Source organism: Heterodontus francisci, unplaced genomic scaffold (assembly GCF_036365525.1).
Source record: "Heterodontus francisci isolate sHetFra1 unplaced genomic scaffold, sHetFra1.hap1 HAP1_SCAFFOLD_62_2, whole genome shotgun sequence".
Classification (NCBI taxonomy): Eukaryota; Metazoa; Chordata; class Chondrichthyes; order Heterodontiformes; family Heterodontidae; genus Heterodontus; species Heterodontus francisci.
In genome coordinates, this window is record NW_027141112.1 from 2,071,283 (window position 1) to 2,099,274 (window position 27,992).

Sequence of the window (27,992 nt, forward strand, 5' to 3'; positions counted from 1 at the left end):
TGGACAATTACAACAATGGGCCAGAATATGAGAACAGTAGATGGGAATGTTACAACAATGGACCGGAGTTTATCCTGGGATTTTGATCATCTTTCTGCGAATTATGATGGGCTACCATTAAAATGGCGGATCTATTTTGCACTTCTGATTATTCAATACATTTACTACCCAATGCTCGCTATTGTTGGTGTACCTGGTAAGATGCTATATCCAGCTATTAATTCCATAGTCATGTTTAACTGCACTACTGTTCTTTTCATTTACCCCTCGCTCCTTGCTGATGTTGCTGCCCCTAGTAAGTCTTTCTTTCTAGCTATCAGATATGCAAACTATTTTTCATTGAAATACAGTTGTTGTAATTTACTTTCTCATCTTTGCTGCTGTTGCTGCCCCTGGTAAGTCTCTATTTCCAGACGTTAGATGTGCAAATGCTGTTTCACTGAAATAGTGCACTTGAAATTTTAGATTTCACCGATCTTTCTCACAAACTCTGTTCCCTATCCACGAACTGCATCTCCCTCCCTAGCCAATGACTGAACATGCAACAGACTGTCAACAACCCCTGTGTTCTATTCAACTCGGAGCTGAGTTCCGACCCCTTATGCTCTCCATCACCAACGCTGCCAACTACCAACATCTCGAATATTGCCCAGCTCCACCTCTGTCTCAGCCCATCTGCTACATTAACCCCTCATCTGTGCCTTTGCTAACTCCGCACTTGACTATCCCATTGCTATCCTGGCCATCATCCAAGTTACATAGCTTTCCAAACGTCAACTCATCCAAACTGCTTCTGCCTGTATCCTAGGGTTCACCAAGTCCCGATCACACATCATCCCTGTGCTCTCTGACCTAGATTGGCTCCGGTCTGGCAGACCTTAATTTTAATATTATATTTCTTGTGTTTAAATCCCTCCATGGCCTCATCGCAACAATTAGTCCCTTTCCCTTGTTTATTTTTTCATATTCCTGCAAATCCTTTGCCTTCAAGACTTTTTCTAATTCGCCTTTTAGAATGAATTTATTTTCTTCTGTATCCTTCCCTGGCACCGATGCTACGGAAACCTTGATCCATAAAATATCTCTTTTGTACTGTTGTACACGTCCAGCGTGTCCTGCACAGTTCCCCATGTTTTTCAGGACTCTAGTTCATGTCCACTGTACTCGCGTGTTAGTCACCCACAGTTGAACATGCGTTCAGTAGCACGAGAAACCACCTCCAGTGTTATTTAAAAGTCCCAGGTATCCAACATGCAGGCTTTTGACTTATGCCTGCTATTGCACAGTTAGTGGAGGTGCTGTGGATGGTTTTCTTGAGGTTGTTTTGTGAGCTGCTGCAGACATTCAGGGAGGCCATAGGATTTAGTGACCTTACTCCAGTCAAAGATTGAGGACTGTAATTGCAGTAGCTCTGGGTCTGCAACATTACCAATCAATTCATTAGAGGCTGCAGAGAAATTTAAGAGTTGCAAAAGGAGATGTTTTCCAGAGTTTCCAGGGCCGCTTTTTATACCTACACCTAACCAAGGAGCATTATGCGTGGTGCCTCCGATTCAACAAGAAACTGGTCATTTAGATTTATGCAACACAAAAGTAGGATATTCTGCCTGTTGTGGCCATTCTGGCTCTTTGAAAAACATTATCTAATTATTCACCTCACCTCCACTTTCCCCAGACTATGGCTTTGATATGTTTTATCTTTTCATTTTGATGTATTTGCTAAATTTCCTTTGGAAATATATATTTTTGGATCTGTTAGCAGCATGTTTGCAGGCAGGAAATTCCAGATGCCAACAGCTCATTATGTAAGAGAATTTTCCTCATTTCCGCACTGGTTCTTTGGTAATTACCTGAAATCTATGTTTTCTTAATACTGAACTTACTGACACGAGAAAACGTTTTGCCTTAATTACCCGATCAAAATCTTCTTGAACTTCTATATTAAATCTCCCCTTACCCTTCACTGCTCGAGAAACAACAATCCCAGCTTTTTCAATCTCTCCATGCAACTGTAGGTTCTGATCTCTGGTGCTACCTCCACTTCTCCACTAAGTCCTTGAAATCCTTGCCAAAGTGTAATGCTCAGAAGTGGACCCAATGCTCGAGCTGGGAACTAACAAATGATGGATAAAAGAAATATTATGATTTTTGTTACTCTGTGCCTCTATTTGTAAAGCCGAGGAGTCTATGTTTTTGAAAGACTTCTCAACTTGTCCTGCAACTTTCAAAGTTCTGGGTACGGATAACTCAGGTCCCTTTAATCCTGCATCCGCATGAAAATTGAACTGTTCAGTTTAAATGCCGTTTCCTCACATGTCTTAAGAGCAGGTATCTCATCACATTTCAGATTTAAATTGCATTTGCAAGGTGGCTGCGCATCTCACCAGTCAGTCTCTGTCTTCCTGAAATAGGTTACTGTCCTTCACACTGTTGATTAACATTTACCAGTTTCGTGCCATATGAAAACTTCGATATTATTCACCTGTGTACAAATGCCCATGACATTAACATACATCAAAACAGCAGCGGTCCCAACCCCACTGCATACTTCCCTCCAGTCTGAAAAAACAACCTTTCTCCACCACTCTCTGCTATCTGTAGTTCAGCCAAAATCCGAGCCGTGAAGCCATTGATCCTATCATCGCATGATTTCCAATTTGGTAGCAAGAATTTTATGTGTTGCTTCATCAAACACTTTGAATAAGATCGCCCAGTTCCAACTCCTTAACAGCACTTGAAATTCACTCTGCCACATTCGATCTGATGAAACCCTCCAGACTGGACTATTACAATGCACTCCTGGCTGCTCTCCCACATTCTACCCTCCATAAACATGAAATAATTCAAAGCGCTGCTGGTCATGTTTTAAGTTGCACCATGACCCGTTCACCTGGCACCTCTGTGCTCGCTGACCAACGCTGGCTCCCAGTTAACAAAAGTCTTGATTTTAAAATTATTTTCCTTGTTTTCAAACCCCCTCATGGTCTCGCCTCTCTATATATCTGTAATATCCTCCAGCTCCACAACCATCCTCGATATCTGTGCTCATGCAGAACTGGCTCCTCATGCATCGCTAATTGTAATCGCTTCACCATTGTCGGACTTGCCATCAGTTGTCTCAGCCCTAAACTCTGGAATTCCCTGTCCAAATCTCACCTCCCCTCTCCGGCGCTTTTCTCATTTACCACACCCATTAAAGTGTACCGTTTTGTCCATGATTTTGGCCAAATAGCTTAATATAGCCTCATCTACATCATAACAGCTCAGTGTCTTACTTGGTATTCTTATGCTACTGCCACACACCTTGGCACGTTTACTTACAATAATGGCGTGTTACCAATGCATATTGGTGCCCTTGTGTCCGCCCACACTACTGCTCAGCTATTCCCTTTAGAATTCCATTAGACTTAGAATTAGAATTAGAACATTACAGCGCAGTACAGGCCCTTCGGCCCTCGATGTTGCGCCGACCTGTGAAACCATCTGACCTACACTATTCAATTTTCATCCATATGTCTATCCAATGACCACTTAAATGCCCTTAAAATTGGCAAGTCTACGACTGATGCAGGCAGGGAGTTCCACGCCCCTACGACTCTCTGAGTAAAGAAACTACCTCTAACATCTGCCCAATATCTATCACCCCTCAACTTAAAGCTATGTCCCCTCGTGTTTGCCATCACCATCCGAGGAAAAATACTCTCACTATCCACCCTATCTAACCCTCTGATTATCTTATATGTCTCCATTAAGTCACATCTCCTCCTCCTTCTCTCCAACGAAAACAACTTCAAGTCCCTCAGCCTTTCCTCGTAAGACCTTCCCTCCATACCAGGCAACATGTTGGTAAATCTCCTCTGCACCCTTTCCAAAGCTTCCACATCCTTCCTATAAAGTGGTGACCAGAACTGCATGCAATACTCCAGGTGCGGTCTCACCAGAGTTTACTACAGCTGCAGCATGACCTCGTGGCTCCGAAACTCGATCCCCCTACTAATAAAAGCTAACACACCATGTGCCTTCTTAACAGCCCAATTAACCTGGGTAGCAACTTTCAGGGATTTATGTACCTGGACACCAAGATCTCTCTGTTCATCTACACTACCAAGAATCTTCCCATTCGCCCAGTACTCGGCATTCCTGTTACTCCTTCCAAAGTGAATCACCTCACACTTTTCCGCATTAAACTCCATTTGCCATCTCTCAGCCCATCTCTGTAGCCTATCTATGTCCCTCTGTACCCTCCAACATCCTTGGGCACTATCCACAACTCCACCGACCTTAGTGTCATCCGCAAACTTACTAACCCACCCTTCTACACCCTCTTCCAGGTCATTTATAAAAATGACAAACAGCAGTGGCCCCAAAACAGATCCTTGCGGTACACCACTAGTAACTAAACTCCAGGATGAACATTTGCCATCAACCACCACCCTCTGTCTTCTTTCAGCTAGCCAATTTCTGATCCAAAGCTCTAAATCACCTTCAACCCCAAACTTCCGTATTTTCTGCAATAGCCCACCGTGGGGAACCTTATCAAACGCCTTACTGAAATCCATATGCACCACATCCACTGCTTTACCCTCATCCACCTGTTTGGTCACCTTCTCGAAAAACTCAATAAGGTTTGTGAGGCACGACCTACCCTTCACAAAACTGTGCTGACTATCGCTAATGAACTTATTCTTTTCAAGATGATTATAAATCCTATCTCTTATAACATTTTCCAACATTTTACCCACAACCGAAGTAAGGCTCACAGGTCTATATTTACCAGGGCTGTCTCTGCTCCCCTTCTTGAACAAGGGGACAACATTTCCTATCCTCCAGTCTTCCGGCACTATTCCTGTCGACAATGACGACATAAAGATCAAGGACAAAGGCTCTGCAATCTACTCCCTAGCTTCCCAGAGAATCCTAGGATAAATCTCATCTGGCCCAGGGGACTTATCTATTTTCACACTTTCCAAAATTGCTAACACCTCCTCCTTGTGAACCTCAATCCCATCTAGCCTAGTAGCCTGAATCTCAGTATTCTCCTCGACAACATTTTCTTTCTCTACTGTAAATACTGACGAAAGATATTCATTTAACGCTTCCCCTATCTCCTCTGATTCCACACACAACTTCCCACTACTATCCTTGATTGGCCCTAATCTAACTCTGTTCATTCTTTTATTCCTGATATACCTATAGAAAGCCTTAGCGTTTTCCCTGATCCTATCCGCCAATGACTTCTCGTGTCCTCTCCTTGTTCTTCTTAGCTCTCCCTTTAGATCCTTCCTGGCTAGCTTGTAACTCTCAAGCGCCCTCACTGAGCCTTCACGTCTCATCCTAACATAAGCCTTCTTCTTCCTCTTGACAAGCTCTTCAACTTCTTTAGTAAACCACGGCTCCCTCGCTCGACAACTTCCTCCCTGCCTGACAGGTACATACTTATCAAGGACACGCAGTAGCCGCTCCTTGAATAAGCTCCACATTTCGATTGTTCCCATCCCCTGCACTTTCCTTCCCCATCCTACGCATCCTAAATCTTGCCTAATTGCATCATAATTTCCTTTCCCCCTGCTATAATTCTTGCCCTGCAGTATATACCTGTCCCTGCCCGTCGCCAAGGTAAACCTAACCGAATTGTGATCACTATCACCAAAGTGCTCACCTACATCTAAATCTAACACCTGGCCGGGTTCATTACCCAGTACCAAATCCAATGTGGCATCGCCCCTGGTTGGCCTGTCTACATACTGTGTCAGAAAACCCTCCTGCGCACACTGGACAAAAACTGACCCATCTAAAGTACTCGAACTATAGTATTTCCAGTCAATATTTGGAAAGTTAAAGTCCCCCATAACAACTACCCTGTTACTCTCGCCCCCGTCGAGAATCATCTTCGCTATCCTTTCCTCTACATCTCTGGAAATATTCGGAGGTCTATTAAAGACTCCCAACAGGGTGACCTCACCTCTCCTGTTTCTAACCTCGGCCCATACTACCTCAGTAGACGAGTCCTCAAACGTCCTTTCTGTCGCTGTAATACTCTCCTTGATTAACAATGCCACACACCCCCACACCCCCCTCCCCCATCTTTTACCATCTTCTCTGTTCTTACTGAAACATCTAAATCCCGGAACCTGCAACATCCATTCCTGCCCCTGCTCAACCCATGTCTCCGAAATGGCCACTACATCGAGATCCCAGGTACCAACCCATGCTGCAAGCTCACCCACCTTCTTCCGGATGCTCCTGGCGTTGAAGTGGACACACTTTAAACCAGGTTCTTGCTTGCTAGTGCCCTCTTGCGTCCTTGTAACATTTTCCCTGACCTCACTACTCTCAACATCCTGTACACTGGCACTACAATTTAGGTTCCCATTCCCCTGCTGAATTAGTTTAAACCCCCCCCCCCCCCGAAGAGCACTAGCAAATCTCCCCCCCCCCCCAGGATATCGGTATCCCTCTGGTTCAAGAGAAGACCATCCTGTTTGTTGAGGTCCCACCTACCCCAGAAAGAGCCCCAATTATCCTGGAAACCAAAACCCTCCCTCCGACACCATCCCTGCAGCCACGTGTTCAACTCTTCTCTCTCCCTCTTCCTCGCTTCGTTATTACGTGGCACGGGCAACAACCCAGAGATAACAACTCTTCCTCACTTTTCTCTGGACCTCCACACTTCACATCTTCTACAAATTTCGATATTGTGCTTTGTACCCCGAAGTCATTCATGGATATCATAAACAGCAGTGGTCAACGTACTGAACCCTGAGGAATGCCACTGTATAGCTCTCTCTGGTCCCAAAAACAGCTGTTCACTAAAATGTTGGTAAAAGATCTCCTGAATTCTGTTATCAATATTGAGTGTAGTGCTGATTTATTAGCAACCAGTTACTAACTTGAATCACAATATTCTATCTTCAAGTCCCAATCTCGGGTTTGAGCACAAAATGACAGTGTAATACTGAGGGAGAGATGCACTGTTGGACGTGCCAGCTTTCAGAAGACACACTACCCAAGGCTTGTTTAGCTGGTTACAAACGAATCCGTGGCACTATTTCAAATAAGAGCTTGGAGGCCATTCCTGGTCTCCTGGTCAATATGTGTCCCTCAGTGAACATCAGAAAAACAGGTATTTAGGCAGTTTCTGGCAGTTTGCTGTCTGCATACTGGGCGCTGCGTTTCCTGGATGAGAAGAGTGACTGAACTTCAAAAATGCTGCATTGTCAGTATAACGCTTTGAGATGTCCGGTGGTCGTCAAAGGTGCTATTTCAATGCAAAGCCTCCCTTTCTTACTCATGTTTAATGCAATCCGATAAATCCATGTTTTATCAAGTTCTGGATCAATTGCTGATTCCAGCTGAAATCGATGCTTCCTTTTAGTCTATTTGCCAGGCCAATCAGAATGATTTAATGTAAACGGAAGCTCGAGGGACAGCACCTCATCTTCCTTTTAGGCATTCTGTAGTCCTCACGACTCAATATTAAGTTTAGCAACTATGTTTTTATTCGATCATGTGCTGTTGGCGTCGTTGGCCAGGCTAGCATGTATTGCCCATCACTAATGGCCCTTGAGAAGATGGTGGTGAGCGGCCTTCTTGAACCACTGCAGTCCGCATCAGGTAGGTACATCCACATGGCTGTTAGAAAGGGACTTCCAGGATTATAACAAAGTGACAATGAAGGAACGTTGATATAGTTACAATGCACGCTGGTGTGTGGCTTGGAGAGGAAGCTGCAGGTGGTGGCATTCCCATGTTCACGGGTTTGGAATTAGAATTAGAACATTACAGCGCAGTACAGGCCCTTCGGCCCTCGATGTTGCGCCGACCTGTGAAACCATCTGACCTACACTATTCCATTTTCATCCATGTGTCTATCCAATGAAGGTGCTGCCGAAGGCGCCTCTTCTATTTGGTACACTCTGCTGCCACGGTGCCTTGGTGGTGGAGGAAGTGAATGTTGAAAGTGGTAGATTGGGTGCCACTCTGGATGATATCGAGCTTCCTGAGCGTTGTTGGAGATGCACCCTTCCAGGCAAAAGGAGGGTATTCCATCACACATCCGACTTGAGCCTTCCAGATGGTGTACAGGCATTGAGAAGACAGTTGGTGAGGTGCTCACCACAGAATTACCAGCCTGGGTGAGGTCCTAGAGGACTGGAGAATAGCCAATGTTGTTCCTTTATTTATGAAGGGTAGCAAGGATAATCCAGGTAATTATAGGACGGTAAGCCTTACGTCAGTGGTAGGGAAAATATTAGAGAGATTCTTCGGGACAGGATTTGCTCCCATTTGGAAACAAACAAACGTATTAGCTAGAGACAGCATGGTTTTGTGAAGGGGAGGTCATGTCTCACTAATTTGATTGAGTTATTTGAGGAAATGACAAAGATGATTGATGAAGGAAGGGCAGTGGATGTTATCTATATGGACTTCAGTAAAGCCTTTGACAAGGTCCCTCATGGCAGACTGGTACAAAAGGTGAAGTCACTCAGGATCAGAGGGGAGCTGGCAAGATGGATGCAGAACTGGCTCAGTCATAGAAGACAGAGTGCAGCAGTGTAAGGGTGCTTTTTTGAATGGAGGGATGTGACTAGTGGTGTTCCAAAGGGATCAGTGCTGGGACCTTTGCTGTTTGCAGTATATATAAATGATTTGTAGGAAAATGTAGCTTGTCTGCTTAGTAAGTTTGCGGACGACAGAAAGGTTAGTGGAGTTACGGATAGTGTTGAGGATTGTCAGAGGATACAGCAAAATATAGATCGGTTGGAGACTTGGGCGTGGAAATGGCAGATGGAGTTTAATCCGGAAAAATGTGAGGTAATGCATTTTGGAAGGTCTAATGCAGGTGGGAAGTGTACAGTAAATGGCAGGACCCTCAGAAGTATTGACAGGCAGAGAAATCTGGGCATACAGGTCTACAGGTCACTGAAAGTGGCAACGCAGGTGGATAAGGTAGTCAAGCAGGGATACTGCATGATTGCCTTCATTAGTCGGGGCTTAGAGTATAAGAATTGGCAAGTCATGCTGCAGCTGTACAGAACTTTAATTCGACCTCACTTAGAATATTGCGTGTATTTCTGGTCGCCACACTACCATAAGGACGTGGAGGCTTTGGAGAGGGTACAGAAGAGGTTTACCAGGAAGTTGCCTGATCTGGAGGGCATTAGCTATGAGGAGAGTTTGGATAAACTCGGATTGTTTTCACTGGAACGACGGAGGCGGAGGGGCGACATGATAGAGGTTTACAAAGTTATTAGCGGTATGGACAGAGTGGATAGTCAGAAGCTTTTTCCCAGGGTGGAAGAGTCAGTTACTAGGGGATTTATGTTTAAGGTGATAGTGGCAAAGTTTGGAGAGGATGTGCGAGGCAAGTTCTTTACACTGAGGGTGGTGACTGCTTGGAATTTGCTGCTGGGGGAGGTGGTGGAAGCAGGTACGATAGCAACATTTAAGATGCATCTTGACAAATTCATGAATAGGAAGGGAATAGAGGGATACGGTTCCTGGAAGTGCAGAAAGTTTTAGTTTAGGCAGGCATGAAGATCGGCGCAGACTTGGAGGGCCGAATGGCCTGTTCCTGAGCTGTACATTGTTTGTTCTTTGTTCTTTGTTCACTGACCTGCATTTGTGGATGAAGCATTTATCTGTCTGGTCGAGTTCAGTTTCTGCTCAATGGTGACAACCAGGATGTTGATGGTGGGGGATTCAGCGATGGCAATGCCATTGAATGACAAGGGGAGATGGTTAGATTCTCTCTTGTTTGAGATGGTCATTGCCTGGCACTTGTGTGGCACGAATGTCACTTGCCACTTATGTGCCCAAGCTGGACGTTTTTCAAGACTTGTTGTATGTGGCCATGGGTTGCTTCAGTATCTGAGGAGTCGCAAATGGTGTTGAACATTGTGCAATCATCAGTGAACATTCCCACTTCTGACATTATGCTGGAGGAAAGTTGGTTAATGAAGCAACTGAGATCATTCGCCCAGGACACTACTCTGAGCAACTCCTGCAGTGATGCCCTGGGACTGAGAAGATTGACCTCCAACAACCACAACCATCTTTCTTTGTGCTATGTACAACTCGAACCAATGGAAAGTTTCCCCCCTGATTTCCGCTGGCTTCAGTTTTGCTAGTGCTCCTTGATGCCATACTCTGTCAAATGTTGGCTTTATTTCATGGTCAGTCACTCTCACCTCACTCCTGGAGTTCAGCTCTTTAGTCCATCTTTTTATCAAGGGTTAAATGAGGTCAGGAGCTGCATGGCCCTGGCAGAAGCCAAATTGAGCATCAGTGAGCAGTTTACGGCTGATCAAGTGCTGCTTTGTAGCATTGTCAACGACCTATGCCATTCCATTGCTGATAATCAGGAGTTGACTGATAGGGCGGTAATTCGCCGGGTTGGATTTATCCTGCGTTTTATGTACAGGACATACTTTTTTATTTGTTTTATGTGATGTGGGCGTCAATGACCAGGCGGCATTTACTGCCCATGCCTAATAGCCCATGAGAAGGTGGTGGTGAGCTGTCTGCTTGAACCGCTGCAGTCCATATAGGGTAGGAACACCCACAGTGCCATTTGGAAGGGTGTTCCAGGCTTTTGACCCAGCAACCATGAAGGAATAGTGATATGGTTCCAAGTCAGGATGGTGTGTGGCATGGAGGGGAACCTGAAGGTGGTGCTGTTCCCACGAATCTGATGCTCGTGTCCTTCTAGGTGGACTGTGTGGACGGTGGTGCCTGATTAGCCTTGGTGCATTGCTGCAGTGCATCTTGCAGATTGTACACACTGCTGCCACAGTGCGTCGGTAGTGGAGGGAGGGAATGTTTGTTGACGGGGTGCTAACCAAGCGGGCTGCTTTCTCCCGGATGTTGTCGAGCATCCGGAGTTTTGCTCGAGCTGCATCCATCCAAGCAAGTGGAGAGTATTCCATCACACTCCTGACTTATGCCTTGAAGATGGTGGACATGCTTTGGGGAGTCAGGATGTGAGTTACTCCCCACAGGATTTCTGGCCTCTGACCTGCTGTTGTACCCATGGTATTCATATGGCTACTCCAGTTTAGTTTCTGGTCAATGGTAACCGCCATGCTTTTGAAAGTGGGGGCTTCAGCGATCGTTGACCACAAACTGAACTGGAGTAGCCATATAAGTACCTTGGCTACAATAGCAAGTCAGAGGCCAGGAATCCCGTCGTGAGTAATTCACGTCCTGACTCCGCAAATCCTGTCAACCATCCACAAGGCACAAGTCAGGAGTGTGATGGAATACTCTTGACCTGCTTGGATGGATGCAGTTCCAGCAACAGTCCGGAAGCTCGACCTGGTATTTTACACTGATTTGCTGCGCTACCCTATCATTGAGGTTCGGGAAATTTATGAATCTACTTCCTCCAGTTATTTATTGAAATATCCACCACCATTCATGACTGCAGAGCTTCGATCTGAATCGTTGGTTGTGGGATCACTTAGCTCTGTCACGCCCATGCTGATTATGCTGCTTTGGCATGCAAGTAGTCCTGTGTTGTAGCTTCAGCAGGTTGGCACCTCATTTTGAGGTATGCTTTGTGCTGCACCTGGCATGTCCTGTTGCACTCTTCATTGAACCAGGGTTGATACCCTGGCTTGATGGTAACAGTAGAGTGGGGAATATGCCGGGACATGAGGTTAGAGAGTGTGTTTGAGTACAATTCTGATGCTGATAACGATCCACAGTTCCTTATGGATGCCAGTTTTGCATTGCTAAATTTGTTCGAAAGACATCCCACTTCGCACGGTGATAATGCCACACAACACGATGGACGGTATTTTCAATGTGAAGGTGGGACTCCGTTTCCACAAGGCCTCTGCGGTGGTCACTCCTACCAATGGACAGATGCATCTACGGCAAGCAGATTGGTGAGGATGATGTCAAGTATATTTCCCCCTCGTGTTGGTTCCTTCTCCGCTTGCCGCAGAACCAGTCCAGCAGCTATGACCTGTAGGACTCGACCAGTCGTGGTGCTACCGAGCTACCAGGCATTGAAGTCCTCCACCTAGAGTGCGTTCTTCACCCTTGCCACCCTCAGTGCTACCTCATCGTGGTGTTCAACATGGAGGATTACTGATTCACAAGTTGAGAACGAGGGTGGGGAGCGGGTGCAGTAGGTGGTAATCAGCAGGAGGTTCCTTGACTATGTCATGAGACTTCATGGACTCAGGAGTCGATGTGGAGGACTCCCAGTGCAACTCCCTCCCACAGGCCCACCACCTCTTTTCGCTCTGCCCTGCCATGAATGGCGATAATCGTGTCTGGGACAAGGTCCGTTAGGAATTATGTAGAAAGTATGAGTTTGTCAGGCTGTTGTTTGACCAGTCTGTGGCACAGCTCCCCCACCTGTGACAGAATCTCCCAGACGTTAGTAAGGATCAACAAGGCTGGATTTGCTGTAGTCATTTCCAGTGCCTAGGTCGATGCCAGCAGGTCCGTCTTTTTAGTGTTTTTATTGCTTTCATGGGATATAGACATCGCTGCCCAGGCCAGCATTTATTGCCTATCCCTAATTGCTCAGGTGGTGAGCTGCCTTCTTGAAACGGTGCAGTCCATGTGGTGTTGGTAGACCCGCAGTGCTATTAAGAATGGCGTTCTGGGATTTTGCCGCAGTGATAGCGAAGGAAAGGTCATATAGTTGAAGTCAGAATAGTGTGTGGTTTAGAGGGGAAATTGCAGCTAGGGCTATTGGCGTGCATCTGCTGCCCTTGTACTTTCAAGTGCAAGAGGTCACATGTTTGGAAAGTATGGGCTGATTAGCCTTGGTGCATTGCATCTTGTAGATGGTACACACTGTTGCCACTGTACATCGCTGGTGGAGGGAGTGAATGTTCGTGGAAGAGGTGCAACTGAGTGGTTTGATAGACAATTTTCAGAGTCAACCACATTGATGTGGGTCTGTAGTCAAATGTAGGCCAGATCAGGTAAGAACTGTGGATTTCCTTCACGAAAAGGCAATTGTGAACCAGACTGTTTTTGGTGACCTTTAACAATGGTTTCATGACCATCATTAAATTAGCTTTTTAGTCCCAGATTTTTTTATTCATGGATTTAAAATTTCATCTTCTGCCATGGTGGTATTCGAACCCATGTCCACAGGGGAATACTCGGGGCCTCTGGGTTATTAATCAAACGACAATACCACTGCAGCAACACCTCCTCTCAACTTGGGCAGTTTTCTACATTGCTGGGTTGCAGCTGTACTGGAACAGCTTGGCTCAGGGCACAGCTTATTTTGGTCCACAAATAGGGTTGGTCGGGTGTGGCAGTGATTTACTTGTATTCTTTTTAATTTTCTATACTGCATTCGCTGCTCATAGTTCGGTCTCCTCTACATTGGGAGACAAACACAGATTGGGTAACCACTTTACAGAATACCTCCGCTCGGTCGACAAGCATGATCCTGAGCTTCCGGTAGCTTCCCGTTTTAATGCTCCATCTTGTTCCCATAGCCACATGTATGTCCTTGGCCTGCTGCAGTGTTCCAATGAACATTAGCTCAAGCTCGAGGAACAATGCCTTATTGTTTCATTAGGCAATCTACAGTCTACTGGACTCAATATTGAGTTCAATAATTTCAGACCATGAGACCAATTATTTTTGATTATTTATTACTTTTATTTAATTTATATATATCATTTCTTAAGCGTGTGCTATTCTCTAAATTACTTTTCATGTTTTTGCCTTCGTGCACAGCTATTCAATATTCTGCCTTTGCATTCTCTCTGGACTCATGCTTTCTCTTTTACTGCAACTATTTAGTACTCAATTTGCATTCTGTTGCATGGCATCTGCCATTTAATCTCTCCTCACTCTGTCCCATCACAGTGCTTCCTTCTTGCTCCACTTCCCCCGTTCCCCATCTCACTTGTTCATTTTGCCAGTTCTCATGAAGGATCGCAGACCTGAAGCTTTAAATCTGTTTCTCCCTCCACAGATTCTGCCAGACCTGCTAAATATTCCTGGTACTTCCTGTTCTCATTTTAGTGTTCCAGCTTCTGAAGTACTTTGCTCTTATCCCATAACCTTTGCAGTACCCAGTGCCTTCAGCCGTTTCTTTAAACCACGTGGAGAAAATCGGATTTCGACCTTGACTGCCATTTTGTTTTGCATTCTGCTGGGCTTAAACTTGTTTTCATGTTTTTCCTTTCAGACAGAGCTGTTCATTATTCTGCCATTAACACTCATGTTGGACTCATGCCTTGATCTTTTACTATTACCAATCCCTTTGCCTGCTGTTGCAGGATATTTCTTTCATTTCATCTTTCCTGCCCTATACTCTATCAAAGACGTCCCTTTTGCTCTTCTTTCCCCCTTCCCCCACCACCAATTACTCAAAGTTGATAACATTTATAACCGTTTCCAGTTCTGATGACGTCGCAGAACTGAAACGTTAACTCAATTCCTTTCTCCACAGATGTTGCCAGACCCGCTATGTCGCTCCAGCACTATAAAAAAGTATTTAATTCAAACCCTTTTTTCATCGGGAATTTCCTGCCAGAAATTATATGCAGCACTGAATCTGGTAACCAATGTACAAATGTCACCCCAACTTCTTCAAACGCATCTTTTTACTCATTACCTGGTGTACAATTTCTCTGACAATATCTGTTTACAGTTAACTTAGCAATTACAGAGATTACTTGCTTCAGTGATTTTCAAGTGGACTCATTTCCAATCATTGTTCTGAAATAACTGAATTCCGTGGTGCCTGTCACAGGTGAAGGAATCTCTCAGTCTTTCCAATAACTAACTTTCTATACAAAGCAAAGTGCTTCAGAACCTGGAAATCTGTTATAAAATCATAACATTCTGGAAATTTTCAGCAGGTCTGGAAGTCGCTGTGGAGAGAGAAAACATAACTAATATTTCTGGTCAGTGACCCCACCCCCCGTCAGAACTGGGAGTGCCGAGAGAGGGAACAGATTGTAAACCAGGCAGGGAAAGGAAAGAGAGAAGGAAAGTATAAGCGGAAAATTCTGTAATAGGGTGGAAAACAGGAGAGATTAAATGACAAAACGGATGATGCTATAATGTAAATTGGCAATGGGACAAGTAAAGAAACAAAGAATGGGTGTAGAGGATGTGTACATGGGAAAATGCCGATTCACCAGCAACAGCCGCCGTCCAATAATGAGATCAGATTTTATGATCTGAATTGTTTTTAACTTAATGTTGATGATTTTATCTTTCCCATTCCCTGCCTGGAGGAAAAACTATTACATCTCAAAGCACTGCCAGTTCTGGCGATGTATCACTGACCTAAAACATTAACTGTTTCGCTCTCCACAGACGCTGCCGGACCGACTGAGTATTTCCAGCATTTTCTGTTTCTACTTAACTTTCTATCATATCCTTCCCTCCGTTACTGTAACTGGTTGTATTGATATATAACTGAGGTATAGTGAATGGCGATGGCTTTGGATATTTTACTGTCTTGGCCCCTTTGAAAATTAATCCACTTATCACTGAATGAGAACAAGTATGTTAGCCCAATTTATGTCTATTAGATAGTTTCTGAGATGTCAGCTAATGTATCCTAGCAGAAGTATTGATGAAAAACATAAAACGTGTAAAAATAAAACACATTACTATCTGTCTGCACTTTTCTGATTGGATAGTGGCTTGATTTGCTATGAGGTGTCTGCTATACAAGCCTCGATTACATGGCTCCGGACTTCAGCTCTCACAACTGCCTTGCCTCGATTACCTGGCTCTGAATCTCACTGATCCCTCATCTCAGTTACCTGGCTCTGGCTTTCACTGCTGCCTTGCCTCAGGTACCTGGTTCTAGCGCTGACTGTTCTTTGCCTCGGTTACTGGGCTCCGGATACCAGCGATCACTGCTCACGCCCGTGAGTTCTGGGCTCTGGCTGGTTCCTGGTCCCTGTTACTGCGATTCAGCTCTTTCTTGGCTCGGACCTTGGTACTACGCTCCAGCTCTCACAGCTCCCCGGCCTCAATTACTGGGCTCTGGCTCTCACATTCCCCCACCCCCACCCCAACCACCCCGGCCTCAGTTACTGGGCTCCAGCTCTCACTGTTGTGCAGCCTCGGTTACTGGTCGCCAGCTCTCACCGCTCCCTTACCTCGAAAGCTGGGCTCCAGCTCTCAAGGCTCCCCAGCCTCGGTTACTGGGCTGCACCTTCAATGCTGTCATGCCTCGGTTACAGGACTCCGGCTCTCGTTGCTCCCTGGCCTTGGTTAATGGGCTTGGGCTCTCACTGCTCCTTTGCTTTGGTTACCAGCCTCCAGCTTTATCTGCTACACAACCTCGTTTACTCAGCTTCCACTCTCACTGCTTCCCGGACTCAGATAGCGTGCTCCATCTCTCATTGCTCCCCAGTTTCACTTACTGGTCTTCGCCTTTTCCTGCTGATCGGCCTCAGTTACTCGATCCCAGCTCTTGTGGCTCCCCAGCCTCTGTTACTGTATTCTGGCCTCCCACCAGCGGTCCTGATGATGATGGGAGAAAGAGGTGCGACGCCATTGTGGGGGAGGAGTGGAGACGGCATGGTATGATGGAGACAGGATGGCATGGGTGAGTTGAGGATGGACGTCATGGTAGTTTGGAGTGGGGCGGTAAGGGGTGGGAATGGCATGGGTAGTATATGACGGTGGTTGGGGACGGCATGGGAACAAGGTGTATGATGGGGAATGGCATGTAATGATATGAGAATGTTAAAATGTTTGGGATGATATGGCATGAGACGTATTGCATGGCAATAATGGCCAATTTACCTATCAAACTGCAAGTCTTTGGCATGCGGGATGAAACCGGAACACCCGGAGGAAACCCACGCAGACACAGGGAGAACTTGCAAACTCCACACAGGTAGCAACCAGAACTGAACCCGGGTCGCTGGAGCTGTGAGGCTGCAGTGCTAACCACTGCGCCACTGGGCCGCTGTTACAGCATCGATATTAATTTCAGCACTAACATTTCTGAATCTCTGCTCGCGGATAAGAAACAGCAGTGATACTCGGTCTGAACCCGGGGACCATGACTACAAATCTTGCTCCAGTCTGAAAAGCAACTGCCATTCACCACAATGTTGATACGAAAAACGTACTGAAGTTGTAACTGTACTCATTAATATTTACCAGTCGTCATATTTATTATAAATCTGTTATTGCTCATGTTAACTTTAATAGTTTTTTTTATTTACTTGTCAATCCATTCACTGATTCCAGCTGTTTTTTTATTGTATTTCCTAATACAGTCGTGATGATTTACTTTAAAACCTGTGTCCAGCAGAAATAACTGTCAAAGGTACAGTAATTAGATCCATCATTGGCTATGTTAATCAATGTATAAATGTCTCTCTCAACTTCTTTAAACTGATGTTTTTGCTCCCAACCTAATGTCTGATCCCCTATAATTTCCCGTGTTTACAGTTATCATAGTGACGATTGAGATTATTTGTTTCATTATTTTTTCAGTGGGCTCATTTCCAATTACTGCTTTAAAATAATTGAATTCCGCGCTGCCTGTCACAGGTGAGGGTATCTCTCAGTCAGTCCAACATTTAACTTTCTATGCAAGGGAAAAGTGCTGCAGATCCTGCAAATCTGAAATAAAAACAGAAAAGGCTGGAAATATTCAGCAAGTATGACAGCATCGGTGGACAGAGAAAAAGAAATAATGTTTCAGGTCAGTGAATTAATGTTTCCTTCGTCAGAACTGGGAGAGGTGAGAGGTGGGACGGTTTTTAATCCAGGTAGGTAAAGAAGGGAGTTGAGGAAAGTACAAATCACAAGGTATATAATACAATGGAAAACAGGAGAGATTATATCACAAAATGACGATAGTGGAACGTAAAATGGGATGGCAATGGGATAAGCAAAGAAACAAATGATGGGTGTAGAGAAGGTATATGTGGGAACATGTAAAATCACGACAAACAGCTGCCATACAATAACATGATTAGATGTTATGATCTGAAATTGACAAACACAATTTTGATGATGGCACCTGCCTCTTTGCTGGCTCTCGGTTCTCACTGCTCCCCAGCCTCAGTCGCCTCTGGCTGTCAATTCTACCTCACCTTGGTTACTGTTCTCTGGCTGTCGTTGTTCACCAGCCATGGTTACTGGGCTCCGGCTCTTGCTGCACCCCGACCTCAGTTACTTGACTCCAGGCGCTGCTACTGCCAGCCTCAGTAACTGGGCTACTGGCTCTCACTATAATTTCCATCCCTGGTTAATGGACTCCAAACCCTGATGTTACCGGCCTCGGTTACTAGACTCTGACTCTCACTGCTTACAGCCTTAGATTCTGGGCTCTGGCTGGCTCTTGGCCTCGGTCAATGTTATTTGTTTCCTGCTGCTCTCCAGACTCAGTGCCTCGGCTTCTGGGCTCTGGCTGGTTTCTGGCCTCGGTTACTGGGCTTCAGCTTTTGATACTCTTTGGCCTTTATTACTGCATTGGCTTTCGCTGCAGCTGGCCTCAGTTACCGGACACCGGCCCTTGCTGTTCCCTTTCTTCGGTTACTGCCCTCCTGTTCTCACTGCACACCAGTCTTGGCTACTGGATACTGATTCCAACTGCTGTCCGGCTTTCGTGACTGGGCTCCAGATCCCTTTTGCTTCCTGGATTCCATTACTTGGTTTTGGCACTTGCTGCTTCCCGGGCTGGAGAACTGCGTTCCAGAACTTAGTGCCCCTGGCATCGATTACTGGGTTCCAGCTCTCGCTGCACCCCACGCTCTGTTGTTGTGCTCCAGACTCCGCCTCTTGTTGTAGCCCAGCTTCTGTTACCAGACTCCAGCTTTTGCTGCTCTTGGCCTCTCATACTGGGCTCAGGCTTTTGATGTTCCCTTGCCTTGGTTACTGGCCACTACCTCCCGCTCTCCTAGCCTCAGTTAATGGCGTCCAGATCGCGCTGCTTCCTGAAATTGATTTGTGGACATTTCTTTTCTGTTTCCTGGCCTCGAAAACTGGGATCAGGCTCCATTATTGGCCTCTAGGCTCCGCCTTTCACTGCACCCCGGACTTGGTTCCTCGGCTCCAGCTCTCATTGCTTCCACCTTTGTTTACCGGGCTCCAGCTCTAGCTGCTCCCTGGCATTGGTTACTGGGCTCTGGCTCTCACTACAACCAGCCTCAGCAACTGCTCTCTTACTCTCAATGACCTCCAGTCTCGGCGAATGGGCCTCTGGCTCTCGCTGTTCACTGGCCTCATTTATTGGGCTCTAGCTTTCACTATGCCCCAGTCCGCTCATGGGCATCAGGGCTTGTTAATCCCCAGCCTTGCTGACTGTGCAGTGACCCGTAGACCTCACTGTTTCCTGGCCTCAGCTATTGGGTTCTGGCTCTTCCACTCCCCAGGCTCAGTTACTACGGACCTGCCCTCAGCTCTCGCTTCTCGCTCTCCTCGGTTAGTGGTCTCTGTCTCCTGGCCCTCGCTCTTCCCTAGCCTCGGCAATTGGGCTCCTGTTCTCGCTGATTCCCGGCCTTGGTAACGTGGCTCCAACCCTCTCTGCTCCCTGACGTTGGCTACTGGGCTCCAGTTTTCACTGCTCACCGGCCTTGTTTACTAGGCTCCCGCCCTGTATGCTTCCTGGCCTCAGTTACTGGGCTGCAGGTGCCACAGCTTCCCAAACCCAGTTATTGGGCTCTGGCTCTCACTTCTCCACAATCTCAGTTACTTGTGTCTTACTTTCACTGCTCCCCGCCCTTGTTACTAGATGCTGGCTCCTGCTGTTGCTGCACTGCCTCAAATAGTGGCCTCAATACCTAAGTTTCTGCAAGGAAAATGGGGGAGGGGTCGATATGATCAACAGTGAGTTGAACTATTTCAATATTGCTGAAAATAGAGACCAGTTGTTGAAGCTGTCCGTCGTGCACTCATCAGGACATTCCCAAGCATACCAATGTAATGGAAAACTGGTGCATTGTATCAAACATGTCCCTTCCACTGGTCACAACAGGCAATGCACAGGCTGAATCCAACAAGCCGGTGCTTGCAAAACTTAAAACACAGTGTCCAACATTAGATGTGATTCCGTAATTGGGCAGCATTTGCGAAATAATCCTCAGTGTGCCAAGAAGTGTACATTTGCAATTACATGAAGCTGCATGTATTAGTAAACAGAGCCCTGTTCTTTGCAGAAAGAAAGCACATGTACAGACATTGCTCCTGATTCAGGTAAACAAAATAAGTGGCTCTGTCTCTTGGCTCTCACTCTTCCCCAGCCACAGTTCCTGGACTCTGATTTGCGCTGCTTCCAGGCCTTCATAAATATGTTCCAGCCATCCCTGTTCCTGACCTTTGTTCCTGAGCGCCGGTTATTGCTGCTTCCCTACCTTGGTAATGAGACCCAACTCTTCTCTCTCCTCCTAGACCTTGGTCCAGCCATCTCTGGTCCCTGGTCTCCATTACTGGGCTCCGGCTCTCTGTGCTGTGGTCTTGTTCACTGGGCTCCAGCTGGCATTGCTCGCTGGCCTCAGTTGCTGGGCTCTGGGTCACACTGATCTCTCGTATTGGTTACCAGGCTCTGATTCTCACTGCTCCCTCACTTTGGTTACCTTGTTCTGGCTTTCAGTGCTCCCTAGCTTCGGTTACCATGCTCAGTATCCCAGCGCACGCTGTGCGCACCCTTTGGTTCTGCGTTCTGGCAGGTTCCTGGCCCCTGTTACTGAGCGATGGCTCTTGCTAATCTTTGGCCTTTGTACTGGACTCCGACTGTCAATGCTCCCTGTCCTCGGTTACTCACCCCACGCTCGCACTGGTCCTTGGCTTTGGTTACTTGCCTCTGGTTCTCACTGCTCCCCAGCCTCAATTACTGGGTTCTGGCTCTCACATTGGTACCCACCCTCCTGCACCCCCTTCACAACCCCCGTCCCCGCCCGCGCCGCCGGCCTCAATAACTGGGTTTAGGCTCTCATATTTCCACCTCCCCACCATCTGGCCTCGGTTTCAGACCACTGGCTCTCACCGCTCCCCGGCCTCGGTTACTAGGCTCCAGCTGTCAGTGCTCCCCGGCCTCAGATAGTGTGCTCCATCTCTCATTGCTCCACAATTTCACTTACTGGTCACCGCCTTTTACCACCCATTGACCTCAGTTACTGGCCTTCAGCGCACTCTGCTCGATGGCCTCAGTTAATCGGGTTCTACTCTAATGGCTCCCTAGCATCTGTTAATGAGTTATGGCTTCCACTGCTGGCTACTGATGATGAAGATAGAGCGGTGTCACACCATTATGGGGAGGAGTGGAGACAGCATGGTAGGATGGAGAGGGGACAGCATGGGTGGGTTGAGGGTGGATGTCACAGTAGTTCAGAATGCAGTGGTTAGCACCGCAGCCTCACTGCTCCAGCGACCGGGGTTCAATTCTGGGTACTGCCTGTGTGGAGTTTGCAGGTTCTCCCTGTGTCTGCGTGGGTTTCCTCCGGGTGCTCCGGTTTCCTCCCACATGCCAAAGACTTGCAGGTTGACAGGTAAATTTGCCATTATAAATTGCCACTAGTACAGGTAGGTGGTAGGGCAATATAGGGACAGGTGGGGATATGGTAGGAATATGGAATTCGTGTAGGATTAGTATAAATGGGTGGTTGATGGTCGGCACAGACTCGGTGGGCCGAAGGGCCTTTTTCAGTGCTGTATCTCTAAATTAAACTAAACTAAACTCAGTTAAACTAAATGGGGCGGCATGGGCTGGGAATGGCATGGGTGATCTACGAAGGTGGTTGTGTATGGCACGGGAGCAAGGTGTATTATGAGGAATGGGAGGTGATTATATGGGAGGCCTGAAATGTTTAGGATGTTATGGCATGAGTTTGATTGCATGGGAATGATGGATTGGAATCGGACGGGGAGTTAAAGGGAGTGCAATATAGATAGTCATTTCAGCACGAGCATTTCCGGATCTCTGCTGGTGTATAAGAAACAACCGTGATCCGAGTACTGAACCCTGGGAAACATCACTCAAAAACCCTTTCCAGACAAAACAACAGCCATTCACCACAATGTTGAGAAACAAGTTGTGACTGTCCTCATCTGTAATTACAAGATGTCAGATTTATTGTAAATCTGGTATTATGCATTTTAGTTCAATAATCTTATTTTGTTTATTTTTCGATCCTCTCTCTGATTCCAGTTGCAATTCCTGTTCTGTTAAAATTCTATTTCCTAATACTGTCATGATGTTTTAATTTAAATCCTGTCTCCAGCAGAAATACCCCGAACTTCTTTAAACTGGTGTTTTTACTCCCAACCTGATACATTATTTTTCTGGGAATTTCCCTTGGTTACACTTAACTTAGTAATGATTGAGATTATTTGTTTCATTGATTTTTCAGTGGACACGTTTCCAATTATTGCATTGAAATAATTGAATTCCGTGTTGCCTGTCACAGGTGAGGGAATCTCTCAGTCAGTCCAATATCTAACTTTCTATACAAGAGCAAAATGCTGCAGATGCTGCATCTGAAATAAAAACAGAAAATGCTGGAAATATTCATAGGTCCGACAGCATCTGTGGAGAGAAAAGTATAGTTATTGTTTCAGGTCAGTGATCCTTCGTCAGAACTGGGAGAGGTGACAGATGGTACAGATTTTAGGCCAGGCAGGGAAAGGAGGGAGTGGAGGAAAGTACAAATGGCATGGTCTGTAATAGAGTGAAAACAGGAGAGATTATATCACCAATTGATGATAGAGAAATGAAAAATGGAATGGTAATGGGAGAAGTAAATAAACAAATGATGCGTGCAGATGAGGTGTAAATGGGAACATGTGAAATCACCACACACAGCTGCCACTGACACCACTAACAGCTTAGATGTCATCGAGTCATAGAGTTATACAGCACAGAACCAGGTCCTTAATCCCATCGTGTCTGTGCCGGCCATCAAATACTTATCTATTCGAATCCCATTTTACACCACTTGGCCCCGAGTCTGGCGTTCAAAGTGCTCCTCTATGTACTTCTTAAATGCTGCGCGGGTTCCTGCCTGTACTCCACCTTCAGGCAGTGTCTTTCAAATTCGAATGACCCTCTGGCGGAAGAAAATCCTAAAATCCCATCTAAACCTCCAGCCCCTCATCTTACATCTATGCACCCTGGTCATTGACGCTCCGCTAATAGAAAAAAACTTTTCTTCCTATCTATCCTATCAATGTCCCTCATAATTTTCTATACCTCTGTCATATCCCCCTCAGCCTTCTCTGCTGTAAGGAAAATAACCGCGCCTTTTCAGTCTCTCTTCATTGCTGAAATGCTCCGGCCCAGGCAACATTCTGGTGGATGTCCTCTGCAACCTCTTCAGTGCAATCACAGCCTTCCTATAGTGTGGTTCCCAGAACTGTACACAGTACTCCAGCTGTGGCCGAACTAGCATTTTCTGCAGTTCCATCATAACCTCCCTGCCCTTATATGTTTTGCTTAAAAAGGCAAGTATTCCATATGCCTTCCTAGCAAACTTATCTACCTGTGCTGCTGCCTTCAGTGATCTATCGACAAGCACACCAATGTCCATCTGACCCTCTGTACTTCTAAGGGTCCTACCATCCATTGTATATTCCCTTACCTTGTTACCCCTCCCAAAATGTATCATCTCATACTCATCAGGGTTAAATTCCATTTGCTACAGCTCTGCCCATCTTACCAGCCCATCTATACTGTCCTGTAATCTAAGGCTTTCCTCCTCACTATTTATGACACCACCAATTTTCGTGTCATCTACGAACTTACTGATCATACCACCTATATTCTCGTTTAATTCATTAATGCACAGGAGAAACAGCAAGGGTGCCCGCACGGATCCCTGCGGTGCACCACTAGTCACATGTTTCCACTCGCATAAACAACTCTCGATCATTACCCTATGCCTCCTGCCACTTTGCTAATTTTGGATCCAATTTGCCAAATTGCCCTGGATCCCATGGACTCTTACCTTCTTGACCAATCTCCCATGTGGGATCTTATCAAAAGCCATACTGAAGTCCATGTAGACTACATCACTTATTTTACCCTCATCTACATATCTAGTTACCTCCTCGTAAAATTCAATCAAGTTAATTAGACACGATCTCCCTGACAAAACCATGCTGACGATCCCTGATTAATTCCTGTCTCTCCAAGTGGAGAGCAATCCTGTCCCTCAGAATTTCTTCAAATAGATTCCCAACCATTGATGTCAGACACACCTGCCTGTAATTACCTGGTTTATCCCTGCTACCCTTCTTGAATAATGGCACCACATTCGCTGCCCTCCATTCCTCTGGTATTTCTCCAGTGACCAGAGAGAATTAGTAAATTTGTGTCAGAGCCCCTGCTATCTCCTCCCTTGCCTTACATAACAGCCTGGGATATATCTCACCTGGGCCTGCGGATTTGTTCACTTTTAAGCCCGCTAAAACAGCTAATATTTCCTCCCTCTCAATGCTAATATGCTCCAGTATATCACAATCCCGCTCCCTAATCTCTACACCTACATCGTCCTTCTCCTTCGTGAACACTGATGAAAAATAATCATTGCAAACCTCAGCAGATCCGCACACAGATTGTCACTTTGATCCCTAATGGGCTCTCCACTTTCTCTGGTAATTCTCTTGCCCTTAACATAATTATGAAACGACTGAGGATTTTCCTTTATCTTGCCCACCAGTGTTTTTTCATGTCCCCTCTTAGCTCTCGTAATTACTCTTTTAAGAACCCCTACACTTTCGATACTCCTTTAGTGCCTCCGCTGTTTGCAGTGCTCTGAATCTGCCATAAGCCTCCTTTTTCCCTTATCCAATCTTTTATATCCGTTGACATCCAGGGTTCCCTGGACCTGTTGGTCCTACCCTTCACCTTAGCAGATACATGTCTGAACACTCGCTATTTTCTCTTTGAATGACTCGCATTAGTTTTATGTAGAGTTTCTACAAGTAGCTCTCCCATTCCACTTTGGCCATTTCCTGTTTGATCATATTAAAATCGGCCTTCCCCCAATTCAGTTACTTTATTTCCTGTGCATCTTTCCCCTTCTCCATAAGTACCTTAAATTTTACAGAGCTATCCACGAAATGCTTGATCACTGACACGTCATTACCTGTGATGTGACCACCTCACTAACCGTGCTATCCACGACAGCCTCCGCATCGCGTATGCTCCACAGTGAGTCCATCCGCAGATCCAGGTGCGCATTGCAGTCAACCAGCAGCTGCAGCTAGACACATTTCCTGCACACATGGTTGCCAGGGACATGGCAAGTTTCTCAGATTTCCCTCCTTCGCAGGAGGAGCATATCACAGGGCTGAGCTCTATTGCCCTGACTTACCCTTAGAATAAGCTCCTTAGTTACACCCTTTAAGACAGAGTAATAATTAGGGCAGGAACCTTATTCCACTCCATACACTACCACTCAGAATCTAAAATCCCTACCTTTACATTTAATTCAGCGATTGAAAGTAGTAAAAATAGGCTAGAAACACCCACCTGTTCCTACTTACCAATCAGCTGCCTCAACTTATCTTGCCCACCAGTGCTTTTTCATGAACCCACCCCTCTATACTTTCTATACACCTCTAGGGTCACCGTTGTGTTCAGCGTTCTGAATCTGAAATCCTGATACAATCGTCTATATCCCGTTTCATCCAGTGTTCCCTGAACTTATTGGTTCTACCCTTCATCTTTACTGGAGCATGCTGGCACTGAACTCCTCCTATTTCCTTTTTGAATGACTCCCACTGGTCTGATGTAGACTTTCCTACTAGTACTTGCTCCCAATCCACACTGACCAGATCCTGTTTTATCATATTGAAAGCAACCTTCCCCCAATTCAGTACTTTAATTTCCAGTCCCTCTTTGTCCTTTTCCATAACTACATTAAATCTTACAGAGTTATCGTCAAAATCCCCGAAATGCTCCCCACTGACACTGCCACCACTTTTCCGGCTTTATTCCCTAAGATTAGGTCCAGCCCTGCCCCTTCTCTTGTAGGACTATACGTGCTGGTTCAAAAAGCCCTCCTGGGTACACTTAACGAATTGTGCCCCTTTAAGCATTATGCACGGCGTTCTTCCCTATTCTGGTATGAAACTCTTGAAGTCAACTTTGATGATTACACCTGCCTCTTAACTGGTTCACGGCTTTCACTGCTCCCCAACCCCCGTTAGTGGCCTCTAGCTGTCAATTCTAACCAGCCTTTGTTACTGGTCTGTGGCTGCCGTTGTTCGCCAGCCTTGGTTACAGGGCTCTGGCACTTGCTGCTCCCCGGCCTCGGTTACTGGGCTCTGGGTCCTGCTGTACCGACCTCAGTTACTGGGCTACTAGCTCTCACCAAATTCAAAGCCTCGGTTAATGGGCTATGGCTTCCACTCCTACCCGGACTGCCTCTCACTGCTCACACCCTCAGGCTCTGGTCCCTGGCTGGTGCCTAAATAATCTTCAGTGTTCTAAGAATTGCGCTGACAACCAGTTCATGATTGCCAGTAGGGCTCGCAGTGTGGCGAATTTGCACTTACTGGAAGCTACATATATTAATACACAGAGCCCGGTTCTTTGAAGGCAGAAAGAACACGTAAATTAAATGCTCCTGTTTCAGCTAAACAAAATAAGTGACATCCATTCGTTGGCTCATTCCTCCGGGCAATGCCTTAACTGATCAGAGTCAAGCTCCCTGGTTTAAATTGCAAACAAAGCTGAGCAGTTAACGGTCAGTCATCGGAAACTGATGCATTCTCCATGGCAGTGCCTCTACCAATCAGATTTCACTTGCCAACTGAGCAGCACCTTCTTCTCATATAGCATAAAGTTACTGTTTTTTCCTCACATTCATATACTTTTGGATTGGCCTTATGAGTGTGTTTAAGCCGAAAAGCTGCGAGAAAATGTCTCTATTTTCAGAAATACTCAAGTTTTATAATATTAAACGACTATTTCAGTGTTTTCCTTTCATCATTTAATCTATCCTACCTTCCTCCGTTTCACAGACCATCCCGTTTGTTAGTTTAGTTACAATCACTTCAATGCATCACTGGACACAGGAACACATATCGAAATCTCAATGAGTCCTCAATCAAACTGGCAACTTTGCGCACAGCCTGATGTATAATTTCCCTGTTTATTTCCCTTCCTCACAGTTAACTTGCTGACGATTGGGATCATGTGTCGGCGAAAGTGCGGTCTCTCCAATTGTGTCACTCGCTACCTGGTGGCCATGGCAGCGGCGGATCTACTGGTCATTATCTTCGACCTGATATTGAGGCACATTCCCATTGTTTATCTGGAACAACTTAATTCCTTGCGGTCCATCCCCGTGTGTAATATCCACGCAGTCCTGCTGTTTGCAGCCACAGACTGTTCTGTCTGGTTCACCGTCACTTTCACCTTTGATCGATTTGTGGCCATTTGTTGCCAGAAGCTGAAAAGTAAATATTGCACCGAGAAAACGGCAGCTGTGGTTCTGGGAACAGTGACTGTGCTGAGCTGTTTAAAGAACATCACCTGGTATTTTATTTTTACAGGTCGGTATTCTAAGGTGAACATGCCTTGGTTTTGTTCTGTTACAGATGGTATTCGGTTCTCTCGGGTCTGGATAACAATCGAGCTCTTCCGTCACATTCTAACCCCATTTGCCCCATTTGTGGTGATTCTTTTTCTCAATGCTTTCACTGTCAGACACATTTTAGTAAGTAGCAGAGCACGCAGCAGACTCCGGGCTCACAGCATTGGGGAGATTCGCAGAGACCCAGAGATGCAGAGCCGAAGGAAATCGATCATTTTATTGTTAGTTATCTCGGCAAATTTCATATTGTTATGGGCAGTATTTATGGTGGTTTCGATCTGGAGCCAGTTGTATAATTTAGGAGATCGGTCTGTAATTCCACCAATGTTTCTGCTGCAAGTTGGTTACATGCTGCAGCTCCTGAGTTGCTGCACAAACACTGCGATTTATGCAGTGCCCCAGGCTCAGTTCAGAGAGCAGCTGAAGAATGTGTTCAAATATCCCTTTACTCAAATTGGTAAATTCATTCAATAA

General features: G+C 45.9%; 1 protein-coding gene across 1 annotated transcript; it reads left to right on the forward strand.

Moving 5' to 3' along the window:
• Positions 1 to 27,992, forward strand: LOC137362127 (probable G-protein coupled receptor 139; the record flags this gene model as incomplete). The annotated part of the gene is made up of 2 exons (XM_068026633.1): positions 1 to 196; positions 27,094 to 27,992. Coding segments are annotated over 2 exons (1,095 nt in total), but the record flags the coding sequence as incomplete, so codon positions are not given.